The 15,779-nt window shown below is 38.9% G+C and overlaps 1 protein-coding gene across 2 annotated transcripts in view; it reads right to left on the minus strand.

Annotated features, from left to right (window-relative positions):
• pde4bb (phosphodiesterase 4B, cAMP-specific b) overlaps positions 1-15,779 on the minus strand; it is a 78,056-nt gene that overhangs the window by 44,856 nt on the left and 17,421 nt on the right. Inside the window, exon 3 of one of the 2 annotated variants that reach the window (XM_067454198.1) lies at positions 8,152-8,372. In XM_067454198.1, the coding sequence (XP_067310299.1) occupies positions 8,152-8,372 (221 nt within the window). Of the gene's footprint in view, positions 1-4,305; positions 4,604-8,151; positions 8,373-15,779 lie in introns of those variants that run through there. The other variant, XM_067454200.1, reaches the window with a different exon arrangement.

Below are 15,779 nucleotides of genomic sequence, written 5' to 3' on the forward strand. Positions count from 1 at the left end.
TCTGATTGACTGAAGTAAGTTGCTCACAGCCATGGAGGAAGTATAGGGTGTGGCAATGACTCGTTCCCTTCTTAGGGAACAATGGTTACAGTTTTAACCTGAGACATTCCCTTTCGAGGGAACTCATGCTGCGTCAGATGTAGCAGCACTAAGGGGATGATAATACTCACTGACAAGTGCCTGTCCTAGTGTGAATGAAGTCAAGCACAGCCTAGGACATAAGCACCTGAGACCCTGGAGCTTCCCTTGGTTGATGGAAAAAGGCCTGCAAATACTACTGAGAAAGAAAGCCCCAAACTTATTGTATGTATAGCAGATCTTAACATCAGTGAGTCACGAAGGTAACAAGATATCAAAGGGTGTTTTCCTAGATATCCATCGTTCAAGGTGCATGGTAAGCAGATATGGCTGCCACAAAAACCTTAGCAAGGAGGGGGATAACCCAGAAGAAAAGGATCCTGAAGGAAGTCCAGCACTGATCCAACCGGACAGTTCACTGGATCCAAATGGCGATTCCTGCACCATGAGTGAAGACTCTCTACTTCAAAGCATATAGTTTCCTAATGGAGAGAGCTCTAGAGCAGTGGTTCCCAAACCTGTCCTGGAGGACACCCAGCACTGCACAGTTTGTATGTCTCCCTCACCAGACACACCCACTTCAGGTCTTGCCATCTCTACAAATGAGCTGATGAGTTGGATCAGGTGTGTCTGATGAGGGAAACATGCAAAATGTGCAGTGCAGTGTCCTTCAGGACAGGTTTGGTAAACACTGCTCAAAAGCAGGGGTGCAGAGCCCTGGAGAGCCAAAGACCAACACAGGGTGCATCTCAATCTCTTCCCTGTTCAGTAGTCAGGGCACTGATCAGGACATAAGTCAATGGGCTGACTCCCTGATCAGTGCCTTGACTACTGAACTAGGGAGCTGATTGAGACGCACCCAAAGTTTTGCTTCAACCCTAATCAAACACACCTGAACAAATTAATCAAGGTGCTGTTCAGAGTCTGCAGGACTAAAGGCTGCAACATACTCCGCAAGAACAGAGAAAAAAGTTCTTGCTCCCAGGGCTGCGAGAACAAAATGATGTCATTTTGTTCTCGCAGTCCTGTTTTGGGAGTTCTCGCAGCTTGTTCTCAACACATCGCCTGAGCAGAACTTTTTTCTTGCGGGTCTCCGAGAACTATTGTGTGATTGGTCAGACATTTAAAGTGGGCGTGGTTAATGCAGAGAAACACAGATGATCGACACCTGCTTTTCTCGTGAAATATGGAATGTACTGGCCAGAACGAACTTTGTTCTTGTTCTTGCCCCCTCGAGAAAACGAACAAATTTCTTTGTTCTTGCAGAGTATGTTCCAAGCTTTAGACATCTGCAAGAAATAAGTTCTGCTCAGGCGATGTGTCGAGAACAAGCTGCGAGAACTCCTAAACGAGGGCTGTGAGAACAAAATTAAATCATTTTTTTCCTGCAGCCCTTTTTTCTTTGTTCTTGCGATGAATATGATGAGTATGTTTAAGCCTTAAGTCTGGACTAGGGTTTTTCCCCCTGAATCTCCCATGGAGAGCCATCAGGGAGAGACAGGTCCGAGAACCATATCTAGAACTCCCGGGAACAGATTGATTGGTGAAAAAATGTCCAGATGAAGCCTTTCACCATAGCGTCGAGCCCCAGCCGAGCTGGATGCATTAAGGAGAACCAGAGAGAATAGGGAGTTGTTTCCTGAGACTCAAATAAGTCCTCTTCTTGGCATTCAGCCTTAAGGCCCTTTCACACTGGACACGATTTTGATGTGCAAATAATTTGTGCGATGGTTTTATTTTTTGATCAGCTGTTTGTGTAATGAGCGCTTCCACACCGAACGCGAATGTGCTGCAGCGAAAAAACAACATTTAATTTTTTCACTTCGATGTCAATTTTTTTTTACTCTAGCGGCGACAAAAACGGCTTCAACCATTCTCAAAAAAGGAAACAAAACATAGCATTACAAATAGTAATGTGTCCAAACTTTTGGCCTGTACTGTATATCAAGTTATTGAGCAAATGCTTTCAAAATAATGAATTGGTCCCTTGGCATGTTTTAGTGATTTATAATTAAGATCACTGTTTATAGTTTACTGCTTAGTTATTATAACAATATCTACTAACTTTTTTGGGTAAACATGAACAGAAACAATGCAAATTAATTATAAAAGAAAGGACATTGAGAAGGAATCCCCAGCTGACAGAAAATTAGGCCACAGAGCGACACGGTTAAAAGGAACTGGGAGAAATGACATTGGGCATTATGCCAGAAGGTTGCGAAGGGTGTTTGACACCAGACTCAGAATGATATAAAAAGCTGTCAAGAGTTGATAGAAGAGCCTAGCAACCATAACCACCTCTTACAATTACATGTGTGTGTGTGTGTGTGTGTGTGTGTGTGTGTGTAGTAACAGGCTGCTATTGCAAGAGTCTAGTTACTGCTGAAAGTGCAGAATCATCATAAGTGGCATCTGGAGGGCAGACACTCTACAGGGAATATGAAGACCCAACAGATTTTTTTTTAAACAAATGATTTTCCTTGACTTTTTGTGAAAAAATGTGAATAGTGCTTGCCCATAAAAAACTCACGACTGTGCTGCTAGTGCTGTTGGTGGTAGTGTAGTAGCTGGGTGATTGATTACTGGTTCAAGTTAAGTTTCGGAAATACTAAAAATATGTTTTTTTAGTATAATACTTATTTATTTATTTTAAACAATAATGCAATAATGGATAATGAGATCCACCTAAAGCTGCTGTTAGATCAACAAAAAGTTTTTATTACTTTGGAGAATCATGACCACCCCCGTGAAGTAGCGCACAATGACACTACCATTCCAAAGTTTGGGGTCAGACTTGGTAAGAATGTTTTGAAAACATGTCTCTTGTGCTCAACCAGGCTCCATATATATGTGTGTGTGTGTGTGTGTGTGTGTGTGTGTGTGTGTGTGTGTGTGTGTGTGTGTGTGTGTGTGTGTGTGGTCGAAAATACTGTAAACAGATTAATATTATGAAATATTATCACACTAAAATAACTTTTTTTAATATATTTTAAAATGTAATTTATTCTGGCCACATGGTGGCTCAGTGGGTGGCACTGGCGCATCACAGCAAGAGACCTTTCGGTGTGGAGTTTGCATATCTGTGTGGGTTTGGAGGTGAATTTGACACAAAAAATAGTCTGTAGCTGTGTGCAAATGTTTTTTTAGCCCTGTGATGGATGGGGCATGAATCCAGTTTGTCCCCTGCATATGGCCAGCATCCCTGCAACCCAGAGGATAAGATGGAATGGGTGGATGTAGTTTATTTCTATTTTGGGAAAGCTGAATTTTCAGCATTATTCCTTCAATCTCCGGTGTCACATGATCCTTCAGAAATCATTCTGATATGATGATTTTCTGCTCAAGAAAAAAATCTTATTACTATCCATATTGAAAACAGTTGTGCTGCTTAATATTTCTGTGGAAACAATGGTACATTTTTTTCAGGATTCTTTGCTTATTTTTTTGAAATGGAAATATTTTGTAACATTATAAATGTCTTTACCTTAACTTTCGATCAATTTAATCCATCCTTGCTTAATACATTTATTTATTGATTACTGACCTCAAACTTTTAAACAGAAGTATACACACACACATGCACAGTATGCTTTTTATTAAACTTAATTTTATTTTTCTAGACCTCTTAATTATTGGCTTTATTCAAGGTTTCCTTTTTAAATGATACCACTGTTGTCATTTGTTTACATTATTTGCGATGTTTCAAGAGATGAATGTTGTCATATACTATTTTTATATAGCTACTTTTTGCTTTAGATCAAAGCTAATGATGTATTGACTTTGATTCAAATGTAATAATGTAATTCCCCTAAGAGCTTGTTAGTTTGTTTATTGCTTAGATCTCTCTATACAATGCCTACTGTGATAAGGGAGAAATACTTATGAAACCACAGCTGCAGGAAAAGCAAGCGGTCACTGTTTCACTATTCCGATCCTTGGAAATGGCTTCAGTAACTCCCTCAGTGAAGAGTGATAGATTTTATTTTATCCATTTTATCGCTCACCGGGTGAAAATCCAATTTCATAGAAAAGTAATAGAAGCACATCAATAAACCACACAATTTGAGGTTTCATTCATGTCCAAAGGTACAAACGCCGCAATTGAATATGATACAAAGGTTAAAGAGTATTAATATCATCCATCTGCTGGCAAATATATGAATATAAGTGCTTAAATAAGTGGAATTAAAGGAGGGATACGGCAAAGCTGCAAACACTGAGTCTTACCAGGTATGAGACACAGCCACTGTGAAGCGTCTGCGTTGGCGGACAGTTTTATTCACCACCAGCTTTCTGAACATGCCTGGGGTGTTCTGGGTTGACTCTCTTGCACCAGCTGTGTGCTCTTTCACATCAGACTGACAGCCCGTGTCCAAACTGATCTCCATCCTCCGACTGACAGGGCTAATGTCAGAATCTTGTTTTAAATCCATGAGGAACTGTCATACATGGAGATTTGTGGAAGTGCTGAGCCTTAAATCCAGCGGTTTGACTGTAGAAGTGTGTGTTGAGGTGCTGTGCAGGCCGGACTCTGTTTACATTCAATCTCTGTAACCATCTGCTTCAATATAACCCTTTTCCCTTTATCCTCCCCTCTTCCCTACTTGTCAGGCCTCTGCCCAGCACGCCCTCCCCTCCCAAGAGTCGCCTTTCTGGAACATTCTTGGAACTTCTACATGGCAGCCTACTTGGCCCAGTTTAGATGGAGTATGAACCTGATACAGACAGACAGGTGCTGATGGAGGGGCAGAGATCGGCGAGACATTTGTTAATGTTAATAACAGGTTTGTCACAGCTGACAATTTTTTTTGTATCATCCCAAAAAAATGGTAAAACAAGATGTAATTTGGGTCTAAGTGAACTAGACATAAGATTATTTTACAGGATTACTTAAGGATTAATTGACAACGTAATATGTGTATTCCACAAAATGATAATTTGTCATTTAATTGAATTATAGTGTGTCCACTTGTGATGGGCTGCAGTAAGCAGAATGAAATGAGAAATAATCAGATTCAATAGAACACGGGGTAAATACACAGTCGACCAGAAGAGGGAGTTTGTCATCACGCATTGCATGACAACTGTGATCTGAGAAAAAATTATATAAAAAGGAATATTAATAATTATTATAGAATTCAATAGCAGAATATGGCTATACTATATCACAGAGAGCATTCTATTGGTGCGTCCCAATTTGCATACTATCCGTACTAAATAGTATTCAAAAATAGAATTAGTATGTCCTACATCGTAATATGTTGAAAAGAGTATTCCAAAGATACCCGAATGGTCTACTATTTCCAGTCAGATGTGAAGTGCAGATTGACGCACGCTCTTATAACAGCTGATATTGCCCACCACCCATTGCAAGTTGAACTACAAACATGGATAAAAAGTTTGAAAAAAGTTAAGTAGAGAGGATTAGATAAAGGGGCTTAAGTGATCAATTATCAGTATTTAACCTGACAAAAAGATATCGGTAATTATTGTTATATTTAACTTTATTTTAAGATATTGGCTGTTTATTAGTACTTATAAAGCATATATTAATGCCTTATTCTACATCTCTTAATCCTAATACCTTAACTTAAATGTTACCAAAACTACCTTACTAACTATTAATAAGCAGTAAATTAGGAGTTTATTGAGGCAAAAGTCGTAGTTAATAGTGAATATGTGTTCCCCATACTAAAGTGTTACCATGATATCTATTCAATGCCATCCACATTATATTTCACCTGACACAGCAAACTTTTGTAATGACACGTTTGGCCATTAAATTTTAAATGCTTCATGAGGAGAGTCTCTGCATTAAAGACCCATAAATGGCAGATGCAACTAATTACATTTCTCTCTGATTCGGATGAAAATCAAAGTGAATGTGGAGATTTTAACTGTGACGATTGACAGGGCAGTTTAAACGGTGAAGGGATAAATGTAAGCGACAGATGTCCCAAAGCTTGCATACTCTTCTGCTACACACTCAAAAGTTTGTACTTTTTCTTCACAATAAGAGAACATACTTCGCTTTCGAAAGGGAACTCGCGCTGCGTCAGCTGACACTACGGGGAATGCCTCCAGCGTGACAGGTGTCTGAACCACTATCGAATCATGGCAATCCTATTGACCGGTGACAGCCTATGATGTCATCAAGGTGCGACCAGGAAGTATATAAGGGCGCCTAGCAAACATGACACCAGCTTCTTCGTCTTCAGGGACTGTTTTGTCTGAGTGCTTCAAGTCAAAAGGTAAACCAAATTCATTTGTTTTCTGCCTGGGATTAAGAGCATGCACAATCAAGCTCTGATGGAGTTGTTTGTTTGATTGTGTGCAATGTGAACAGTTTTTTAATCCGAGATCGCTCCGCTCTTGTCTGCCACTCTTCCTGAGGGAAGAGCGTTTTGTATCTGAGACTAGTGATGTGGTCCCGCTCACGCCAAGGCTGAGTGTGGATGCGCATCACGGTTCCTCGGATGGGGTCGATGGGGGATGGGGTCTTTCCATTCCTTCCTGATCTCCTTACTGAGATCATGAGGGCATGGAAGAACCCATATTCAGTGTATTCACGGACATCAGCAGGTGGTAAACGCTGATGTTTGGAGGATGAGTGGATGAGCAGCTATGACTGTAGGGAATGCTGTCACTGACAGCCTAGTGTGACCAGAGGGTGAGTGGTTTAGGCATTTCAGTTGAATTTGCTTGTCCTGACAGTTGTCACTGTCAGTAGGCATGTACTCCCTTTGGCATGGCGGCGTGGGTATATCGTTCCCCGTAGCGTCAGCTGACGCAGCGTGAGTTTCCTTTCGAAAGGGAACGTCTCTGGTTACGACTGTAACCTTGGTTCACTAAGAACAGGGAATGAGACGCTGCTTCGCGTTGCCATGCCTCGGGGCCTGCCTCCGAACAGTCCCTTCAGACGAGGAAGCTGGTGTCATGTTTGCTAGGCGCCCTTATATACTTCCTGGCCGCACCTTGATGACATCATAGGCTGTCGCCGGTCAATAGGATTGCCGTGATTCGATAGTAGTTCAGACACCTGTCACGCTGGAGGCGTTCCCCGAAGTGTCAGCTGACGCAGCGTCTCGTTCCCTGTTCTCAGGGAACTAAGGTTACAGTCGTAACCAGAGACGTTTTAGGTGGTAGTATAAGTAGGCAAATTGGAATGCAGCATATGAAATTCTATAAAATTTGAAACGTTCATTACTGTACAGTGTAAAAAGGTTTAAATTGGCCTAACTTAAAAAGTTGAATGTAATGTGTTGCCTTATTTTTGTTTATTTAGCTCAACTTTTTGACAGTAAAAAAAGAAGAAGAAAAATGATGCTCACTAAGGCTGGAAAATGAAGTAAAATCAGTAACATTGTGAAATATTTTTCCAATTGAAAATTACTGTTTTCTATTTTAATATATCTGTTTTATATATATATATATATATATATATATATATATATATATATATATATATATATATATATATATATATATATATATATATATATATATATATCTCATGTATATGGTTTTGTTGCCATTTAATTTGTTTCTTATTAAATTGCAAAGTACAAAAGAATGCAAATTAAATACAAAGCATTTAAAGGAATTGTTTGTAAGATATATATTTCAATTAATCATTTAATGGCCCTGATATGTCACTAGACATTAAGAAATCATGTGAATTTCAAATATTTATATCACTGACAACAGTAGTCCGGCCAGGATATTGTCTTTTTAAAGTTGCTGTTGCAGCCCTCAAATGATGTTAATGTTGACATGTTGTGTTTTGGCCTGAAGCTCCGCCCTCCACCTATCGACCAATCACAAACTCAGTAGTGTTTCAACATCCGGGTTGCCAGATCTGTTCTAGTTACCACAGCTGCAGCTACAAACGTCCCTGCTGGATCCTGCAGCCTATCTGGCAACCTCGAGTCAGGGGTGAGGGGGAGAGTGGATAGTGAGCACAGTACCAGTTTTGGCCACAATCTTACATAGACTTCCTTTAAAATTTGAACTTGTGTCATCTTGAAATGTTTATGTGTAGACACAACTTATGTGCAGCGCAACTGAGCTTACCTGTCAGGGGGAACTGGTGTGATATCTATACGTGGTGGAGTAATGAAGCCCAGGAACGTGGGTCTGGAAACATGATCTTCTTGAGGACTGCGGGCCCTCTCGCTCTGTCTCCATGACAACGGCGGCAACACAAGGGTTCCTGAGTGCCGTCGGGGGCCTCGCCAGAGATCCACGCCCAATGTAGCGCCTGAAGATGTACATCCTGAGAGCTCCTTGCTGTCCTAACATAATAAGAAGAGAGCAGAAATGTATCCACTGCTTAAGAAATGTGGCTTACTGCACACACAGTATGATCATCCATATAAACGATGAACTAATTAATACACAAATAAACAAATGAAAGAATATTTGCATATGGACTGTTTACAAAATATGGACTGTTTATAAAATCATGTGGTGTGCTCATGCCTCTGAAAGCCCTTTGTTGTTGTCATAATTAACTACTCTTGTTTTTCAGCTCTTCCCCTCAAACCACCACATACAATCCAATTAATTCCTAATGGTTAAAAATGAAGTCCCATCTTACATTTTGTTTCTCTCGTTGAATATCAACACAAAGTAAAAGAAGGTTTAAGAAGTCAAATAAATGGGAATAGAAGATCAAACCCCCCTATGTGTACCTTCAGAGTATGTTTACATGACAATGATGTACTTAAAACGAAACATTTATTCTTGACCTTATTCACTTATAACAACGCTGTCAAAACAATACCTGTTTATCATTTTATGTGAAATAATTAAAAACGCTGTATTCTGCTTCCTGGGTAGTAGTTTGCGATGTCACTTTGTAAAGAAACACTACACTCCTATAGGATGAACACGTAAAACACATGCAAATTCTCGTTTTTGTAGTTTACACAAAGGTGATAACAGTACCATTTTCAAAAACTTGCACTTTAAAATTAATTTTCAAAAGTTTGCGTTTTCAGGCCCCCAAACCGCTGTTGTCGTGTAAATGAACTGCCAAAACGCATTTATCCCCCACTACTTTTAGTTGAAAATGGCGTCATAAAAACATAAATGACATTTCTACTATACTTATTTTATTATAAGTTTTATGAAACATCATTATGGAAACTTGGATTTTTCGGTTTGTCATTCAGCTTGGCACATAAATTATGTTCTTATCTTGGTTTGTTCAGGTTGATGTCACTGAACTAGCTTTGGATGATCTGTGGTCCTCTAGGGAGTGAGCCTCTCAATTACGCTACATGACTGATAGAGAGCCCTTTTCTGTTTCTAATACTCCAGCATGTTGACTCTATCTCCTGACAGTTCTTTATAGATACAGCGTGTTTAATGTCTGGCTCCCTCTCTGTGATTGCATATCACTGTCAGTGTAGCCTCTGGACAACATCCTCTTTTAACAGCCTATAGCAGGATCCTGAATATATCACCACAAAATATGTTTATAGCTCAATTAGAATTGCCCGGAAGAGAGGAGTGTTACCAGGAATTCCTCGAACACAGCCTGTAGATTGGGACCATACAAGAGGGATAACTGATGAGAATCCAGAAATTGAGAGAGCGAGAAAGAGAAAACAACTACTGCTTCTGTTTAACTGCTTGAGTATCAACAGTAAAGATGGGCTATAACTCTGGAAAATGTATTAAACACTCTGATGGAGAGCTGTGTATGATTGGAGTAGGCTAATTGGGTCCCTAGTGAAACAAGCGTATACCGAAATGTATTTAAAATGCATTTCAGTATATACTTATAAGTATACTACAGTACAGATCCATTAACATTTACTGACAAATTGTTTGAGACTTACTGATATAAATATTATAATTAAAATGTATTTGGAGTTCTTGTTTATTGCACAATGCTCATTTCTTACCCGAAAATGTGTTTTAATATCCCAATTAGTAAGGATATTATTATTACTGTATTATATCAGTCTTTGAATGCATGATATTTAAAGTGTACTTAAAGTATACTTGCAACAGTTCCACTTTAGCACAATAAAATATACATAAGTATATCTTTAGTATGACCTTTTACTATGACCTTTCCGGATAACTAAAGTGAATTAAATTCAAAATATTTTGTTCCAATTTATAGACTTTAAGTAGTAGACTTCTCAAAAAATTTGCATATTGTGATAAAGTTCATTATTTTCCATAATGTAATGATAAAAAATTAAACTTTCATATATTTTAGATTCATTGCACACCAACTGAAATATTTCAGGTCTTTTATTGTTCAAATACTGATGATTTTGGCATATAGCTCCATGAAAACCCCAAATTCTCAAAAATTAGCATATCATGAAAAGGTTCTCTAAACGAGCTATTAACCTAATCATCTGAATCAACTAATTAACTCTTAACACCTACAAAAGATTTCTGAGGCTTTTAAAAACTCTCAGCCTGGTTCATTACTCAAAACCGCAACCATGGGTAAGACTGCCGACCCGACCCTGTCCAGAAGGCCATCATTGACACCCTCAAGCGAGAGGGTAAGACACAGAAAGAAATTTCTGAACGAATAGGCTGTTCCCAGAGTGCTGTATCAATGCACCTCAGTGGGAAGTCTGTGGGAAGGAAAAAGTGTGGAAAAAAACGCTGCACAACGAGAAGAGGTGACCGGATCCTGAGGAAGATTGTGGAGAAGGACCGATTCCAGACCTTGGGGGACCTGCAGAAGCAGTGGACTGAGTCTGGAGTAGAAACATCCAGAGCCACCGTGCGCAGGCGTCTGCAGGAAATGGGCTACAGGTGCCGCATTCCCCAGGTCAAGCCGCTTTTGGGCAACAGAGAAGCAGCACTGGACTGTTGCTCAGTGGTCCAAAGTACTTTTTTCGGATGAAAGGAAATTTTGCATTCGGAAATCAAGGTGCCAGAGTCTGGAAAAAGACTGAGGAGAAGGGAATGCCAAAATGCCCAGTGTCAAGTACCCACAGTCAGTGATGGTCTGGGATGCCATGTCAGCTGCTGGTGTTGGTCCACTGTGTTTTATCAAGGGCAAAATATACCGGTACTTGCAAAATACCGGTATATATTTTATTTCAAACTGTACGATATCATGATTTTGCACATTTCAGTATATGCTGTTGTTCTGAAGTTCACTGCTAGGTGGCAGTGTGCTACACAAAGTGACCGGCAAATGTGACAAAAATATAGATGAACAAAATGAATATTAGCCTAGAAATCTAGACGCACCCTAGCGGCAGAAAATTTAATCTGCCCGCAAGTGTCGTCTAGGAACTCTCAATACCCTTCTGAGCTGTATTCCTCACAATCGGGGCGGGCCAATCACGTTGTGTATAGAGTCGGCGGGCGGGGCCATAATGACGACGGCCGAGTTGCGTTTGCGTGCTTCTAGTAAACAGAAACTGGCGAACGACGGCGGTCTTTCGAATCAGCTTTGACTGCGACTCTGGAAGACTTGGAGTTAAGCTTTTCTCTGAGAAAAGAACAAAGAACGGCACTTAAGTCATTCTTAAGAAGGGAAGATGTGTTCTGAGTTTTGCCGACCGGATACGGTGAATGTTTAATCTATCAACAAGCTCTGTTTCACCTTCGTTGCTCTGGTTGGTGTAGCGCTATCCTATCGCGTGCAGAGGGAGTTTGAAAGACAACCGTTTATCCCGCCCCTCGGATTGAGCCCTGTCTATGGTGAGTTTCCAGACCAAACATCTTGATGTGGGTCTGGCTTGTCAGGCTAAATGAATATAGCAGTTGAATCTCACTCGAGATGACCGAAACGAATGAATGAAGAGAGGAGTAGAAGTAAAATTTGTAATTACTTTGCTTATAAAACTGATAAATAACCATCAAATCTATCCAAACATCTGTCACTATCCTGACTTTAAAGGACAACTCTGGCGAATTTTTAAGTTTATCTTGATCGTTATATCTTTGTGAGTACAGTCTATAGAAAGAAAAAAAAAACGGATTGGTCCTTGCAAAATGGAGCTATTACAGTTAATGCCCAGATCCCCCACTCAGCTAAAACAGACATAAAATGCAATTAAAATGTCTGTCATTGAACATGAACAGGGCCTTACATGACAACGAGATGCGTTTAGCCACTTAACCATTGTTTAAATTCAGATGGCTAGCTGTATCTCACGCTGAAGTCCCGTGGGAACGCCGTTGTAGCCAAATAAAACGGCAAATAGTCCAGTTGGGAAGAGCTTTGTGTGTATGAAGAGGCTCTGCTCATCGGCTTGTTGTTCTCAGTATCGAACGTGTCGGAAGACGAGAGAGGACCAGGCCTGGACTTGATGTTTAGTTTTATTATGTGTGTGTGGGCAGCCCCTCACGGACGACTGCCCACACTCGTCTTCCGCTGCCTTGGCTCCTCCTTTTATGCTCCCGTCACTTGGCCGCAAGACGAGACCGGTGTGTCACGCAGCAGGTACTCATTACCACTCAACACCGGCCCGCTCTCGCGGTCCCTCGCCCCGCTGCTTGCCACACCACACCCTTTAAGAAAAAATAATTATATATATATATGCAAATTATTAAATTATCATTGAGAATATGGTAATGATTTACATGAACTGTCATGTAAATAATGTGACCATGTACCAATGTGTCATGTACAAAAATGTAATTTTCCAAAAATAGAATATATATATATATATATATATATATATATATATATATATATATATATATATATATAAATTCTAAAAAATAAATAATCTTGAGCAATATGTTATACTGTGAAATTACACAATAAAACATTTATTTTATTGAATTTTGGAAGGCCATGGAAAAAATGAGTTCCGTTCAAAGCCCAGTTCATTAATGTAGGGGAAATTAATTGAAAGGAGAGGGGAATCCCATGAGAAGTGTATGAATCATCTACTAATCATGTCACGCTTTACAAATGTTGATCCATTGCAATTTAAGCGATGCCTCAGTTCAGACAGCATTAAAGCCCTGAAGGCTGCTACACTCTGGAGTGAATGAGAAAAACATTGAGGACCAGGGAGAAAATGAGAAATTTTCATTGGTTGAATTGAGAGAAACATGGCGAAGAAGGATAACACTGCCAAAAGACATTGATCTAATAAATAAATAAGTAAACAAATACATAAAAGAAAAAAAGAGTGGCTATACATGAACACTATGTCCAGAGACCGGGCGATCGCTGAGAGGATCAGTTACCTTGGCAACCACTCTAACTCCTTTAATAATGAGTTTGATTGAGGGTTAAGCAACAAGGCTTGTCAGTAAACACACACAGCCAGTGCTTCGAGAGGGGAGGATGAGGTCTTGGGTTTCGATACACCTGGAAAACCTTAACTATTTAAAGTGAAAATGGAAATGGACTGCCCATTAAGAGTGGAATAATGGTGTTACTTTAAGCCCTGAAGTTTGGGGAAACAGTTAAGCTCAAATCAATAAATCCCTAAAAGATCATGAGCATCTGACAGAACAGACTCTCTCCTGTAGCTTAGAGAAACAGATGGGCAGCATGTCCTCTTCCTGCAGTCATGTGAGAGTCACAGCACACACCCTTCTGCCTCACATTCACAGAACAGTAAAACCAGACTACTAATGGTTCAATATGTGTTAAGTAAAAAATGGACAAATAATTAAATAATCTTTGAAATACATATTTTTTACGTGGCTCTACATATTATGGTAGTGGTTCATTTAAACCTAAAAAGGGAACCTGAGCTATATCTAATAACCATATCACATTGGCTTTTGGGCTTAAATGATTTCTCCCCACACATTGGACTTCTGTTCTATTTTTGCATATTTTCAATGTCAATCACATTGATTTAAATACAGCTCGCAGCAGACGTGACCTATTTGTCCAGCTGCGAAAATGTCAACTGTGGCTGTTAACAAATAATACAGTTAAAGAGTATTTAGATCACTGTTTATTGTACGCTGTAAGAATATCCTGCATGTTAAATCGACAGTAAAAAACTGGCAGTTGTAGTTCCCAGAAAAACACTGTAAATTATACAGTGACACTATAAATGATGGTGACAATGTTCAGATTTTACGGGGTGTGCCTGTATATGATACCTGTATATTTTACAATTTATAACTTTTTTATTTGATATCATTTAATGTTAATAACTTTGCACAGTTATGGAACGGAACTGAATCAACACTGAAATAAAATGAATAATGACACTGATTGATTTTGTTTCATAATTGATGAATTTTGAAAATATTCTGGACCTATTTTAACGATCTGAAGCACATGCTGTAGGTTCACTTAGAATCCACTTTAGCTCGTTTAAGTATATGAAAACAGTCTGCCCTTGTTGTTTACAAGGGTTGTATGTGGTCTCTTAATGAGTCATGGGTGTGATTTAGGCATAACGTCTAATAAACCAACACATCTACCATTCCCTTTAAAAGCTGTTATCCAAGATTCAACTACATTTTAAGTCAGTTTCATGTTATTTAAGTTGAAAATACTTAGTTGATTGTGCTTAAAAAATTAAGGCAGCAACTTTTTTTTACAGTGCATTTTAAATTATAATTTGGAAGAGCCAGAATATTGATTTTAGAATATACTTAGATTGTGTTGAAAAAAAGAAATACACCTGGCTTTGAGGGTGAATAAATTATGGGATTTCCATTTTTTGTTGAACTAACCCTTTAACACTGTTTTCCTATTAATTACATTGAAGCTGCTTTGAAACAATATATATTGTATAAAGCACTATATAAATAAATGTGAGTTGACTGGACTTATACTGTATATTCTATAGTCTAATATTCTCTACTTGAACTTCCCAAATGTGCTTTTTTCATTAAAATGTACTGATAACTGCCATCACACTATAGACAGTACAATAGAAATCCGGATTGCCCTGGAAAAATTCTATAAAGTTATATAATGCAGAATGAATAGTATGCATTCTTAAAAAGATTTTTGCAGTCTTTCTATACAGACATATGAGTGGCAGAAAAACTCAAACTCAGCCTCCACTCCTGGTGGCTGAGAAATTCTTAGTAGGTAATCAGATGCAATTGTTCCAGAGAATGATTTCAATAAAGAAGGTTATGGGGCTGCTGCAGAGGTGGACGTTAATCACAGGCAGGAAAGGTGAGTGTCAAGCTTTCATTGAGTGATAGCGAAGAAAGGTGAGAATAGCCTTTTTCAGACAATCAATATCAGCTACATTACTTCACTTCATTTTGCACACTTACTTCCAAACAGACAATTTAAGTGAACGTACTGTTCCTCTATGTACACCTAATCCTGAAATTAAAAAGGCAAAATATTGACTAGCAATATATAAATGATGAAAATGCTGAGTACACCTTTCTTTAAAGGTCATGTATATAATTTCTGTCTAACTAATGCTACACCAGATGGAGGAATAATGACCGTTTACCAAAACACTTTCTGTGCTGCTCCCACCAAACCACCTCAATCATTTTTCAGACAAACAGTTTGTTCCATTTCAAAGACATGCCATTGGTTGAGCCAGAAGTTCTGGAATATTTAAATAAACAGAGCAATGTCTTGAAAGCATCACTGAGTGACAGTTTAACACTGAAAACACTGGCAAATCAATACAGTTGCCTCTGCATAATAAAGCCCAAATTTAAAATTGACCAAATATATCTGTTCCTATTGTGAACAATTTATTAGTGTACATTTTTCCAAAGAAAAAAAAAATATTGCCTTCACA

Source organism: Pseudorasbora parva, chromosome 9, assembly GCF_024679245.1.
Source record: "Pseudorasbora parva isolate DD20220531a chromosome 9, ASM2467924v1, whole genome shotgun sequence".
NCBI lineage: Eukaryota > Metazoa > Chordata > Actinopteri > Cypriniformes > Gobionidae > Pseudorasbora > Pseudorasbora parva.